This window comes from Gopherus evgoodei, unplaced genomic scaffold (assembly GCF_007399415.2).
Source record: "Gopherus evgoodei ecotype Sinaloan lineage unplaced genomic scaffold, rGopEvg1_v1.p scaffold_385_arrow_ctg1, whole genome shotgun sequence".
In the NCBI taxonomy this organism is placed as follows: Eukaryota; Metazoa; Chordata; order Testudines; family Testudinidae; genus Gopherus; species Gopherus evgoodei.
The window spans coordinates 10,262-12,548 of NW_022060055.1; the positions used below are offsets into that span (position 1 = coordinate 10,262).

Sequence of the window (2,287 nt, forward strand, 5' to 3'; positions counted from 1 at the left end):
CTGCTCTTCTTTATTTTGGGGGCTTTTCTCTCCTCCACTTTTCTTTCCTCTTCTGTTTGCCATTTGTTTCCTCTTCTCATTGTCTTCCCTTCCCTGCTCACATTTACTTGTTGTTCTTCCCATCCCACCCATTGCCCACAGGGTAAATTTTTATTTGAGGTATTGTTCTTTTGTCTTCTTCACTTTTCTTATTTCACCCTTGCTTTCCTCCTCTACAGTTTATCATTTTTCCTCCTTATCTCTCTTCCTTTTCCTTTTATGTTCTCTTCTGATCTTTTCTTTCCTCTTCTCTACTCTTCTGTTTTTCTACTTTTCTTTTCTCCTGTTCATCTGACACATTATTCTCTATTCCCTCTGTCCTCCCTCTACTCCTCACAGATAGATCCAATGTAGCCATGCGGAACCAAACCACCGTGACCGAATTCATCCTCATTGGCTTCCTCTACCCATGCCATCTGGAATGCCTCATTGCTGTTGGCTTCTTGGCCTCTTACTTGCTGATCTTGTCTGGCAATATCATGATCATCGCCATCATCCTCTTAGACCGTCACCTCCACAGCCCCATGCACTTCTTCCTCTGGAACCTCTCCTGTTTGGAGATCCTTATTACATCTTCTGTCCTACCCAAGGTGATTGCCAGCTTTCTGACAGGTGACAGGTCCATCTCCTACCTGGCTTGTATCACTCAGTGCTACTTCTACTTCCTTTTGGGCTGCAGTGAGTTTGTCCTGCTGGCCGTTATGTCTTATGACCGCTATGTGGCCATCTGCAACCCACTGCACTACACCATGGTCATAAATGCTCAGCTCTGCTTCCAGCTTGTGGTGGGGTCATGGGCAACGGGGTTCCTGGCCACCATCATCCCCACCATCCTGGTCATCACTCTGCCCTTCTGCAATGCCAACCATATTGACCACTTCTTCTGCGACAGCTTGGCCTTGGTCAAGCTGTCCTGTGTGGACACGAGCTTTGTGGAGCTGCTGAGTTTCATGACCTCCTCCACCATCCTGCTGGGCTTCTTGATCCTGACGGTAGTGTCCTACACTTGTATTGTTGCTACCATCTTCAGGATAACATCCCACTCAGGACGCAACAAGGCTTTCTCCACCTGCTCCTCCCACTTCATCATCATCACCATGGGCTATGGCAGCTGCATCTTCATGTATGTCCGGCCTTCGGGCAGCGAAATCTCGCTCAACAAGCTGGTGGCCCTGCTCAACACAGTGGTGACCCCTCCCATGAGCCCCTTCATCTTCAGCATGAGGAACCAGCAGATGAAAGATTCCCTGAGGGCAGCCTTGAAGAGAAGCATGAACTTGTCAAGGAAGCATATTAACTTCTGAATGGGTTTTGTGAGGGGAAAAGAAGGGGAAATTAAACAAGAGTAATAGTTATAGTACTCTTCTAAGTTATAGTACTCTCCTAAGAAGTGGTAATTCCCTGTTCAAATCCCTTTTCTCCTAAGGCAGAGGGGGAAATTGAAGCTGGATCTTTCGCCTTCTAGTTGAGTACCCAAATGGTTGAGCTAAGAGTGACGAATGAGGCATCCTTCTCACTCCCCAGGCCTCTTGCAAAAAACACTTTTGGTGTCTTACCCCAAGAAAGTGTTTGCAGCTGACAGATAGGCACCTCCCTGGAATCTCCCATTGGCTAGCCTAGATGAGGAACCCCTGAGCATGCTGGCTTTTGTCAATCTCATTTTTAGGTGCCTACCTTTCCCCTTTCATTGTATAGGGAGTCGGGTGTATAAACTGAGGCTTTGTGAATCCCTGTGAATTTCTAGGTACTAAAAGTCAGCTGCTTCAATGATCAGCACTGGAACATCTATGTCCCTTTGTGAATCTAGCCCATGTTGTCTTGGTGTATTACTGGGGATCCTAGCTGATCCTGAAATATGAATAATAAATAGTAAATACAATGAAATAAATGACAGTTATGTAGGAGTGATTATGGGGTACACATATTGTGCCAGTGCGATGAAATGGACTGTGCATCATTATCTCTCTCAAGCTAACTCATCAAAATATGCAACAAAGAGTCCTGTGGCACCTTATAGACTAACAGACCTATTGGAGCATACGCTTTCGTGGGTGAAAACTCACTTCGTTAGGTGCATGTGAGTATTCACCCATGAAAGCTTATGCTCCAATACATCTGTTAATCTATAAAATGCCACAGAACTCTTTGTCGCTTTTTACAGATCCAGACTAACATGGCTCCCCCTCTGATACTTGTCATTGAAATAAACGACTCATCTATTTAACTATTTAACTATTTAACTATTGAA

At 45.2% G+C, this 2,287-nt stretch overlaps 1 protein-coding gene across 1 annotated transcript; it reads left to right on the plus strand.

Annotated features, from left to right (window-relative positions):
- Positions 1 to 395: 395 nt before the first annotated feature.
- On the plus strand, positions 396 to 1,343 carry LOC115642138 (olfactory receptor 6C76). The gene has a single exon (XM_030545563.1). The coding sequence runs from the start codon at positions 396 to 398 to the stop codon at positions 1,341 to 1,343; it is 948 nt and encodes a 315-aa protein (XP_030401423.1).
- Positions 1,344 to 2,287: the final 944 nt, after the last annotated feature.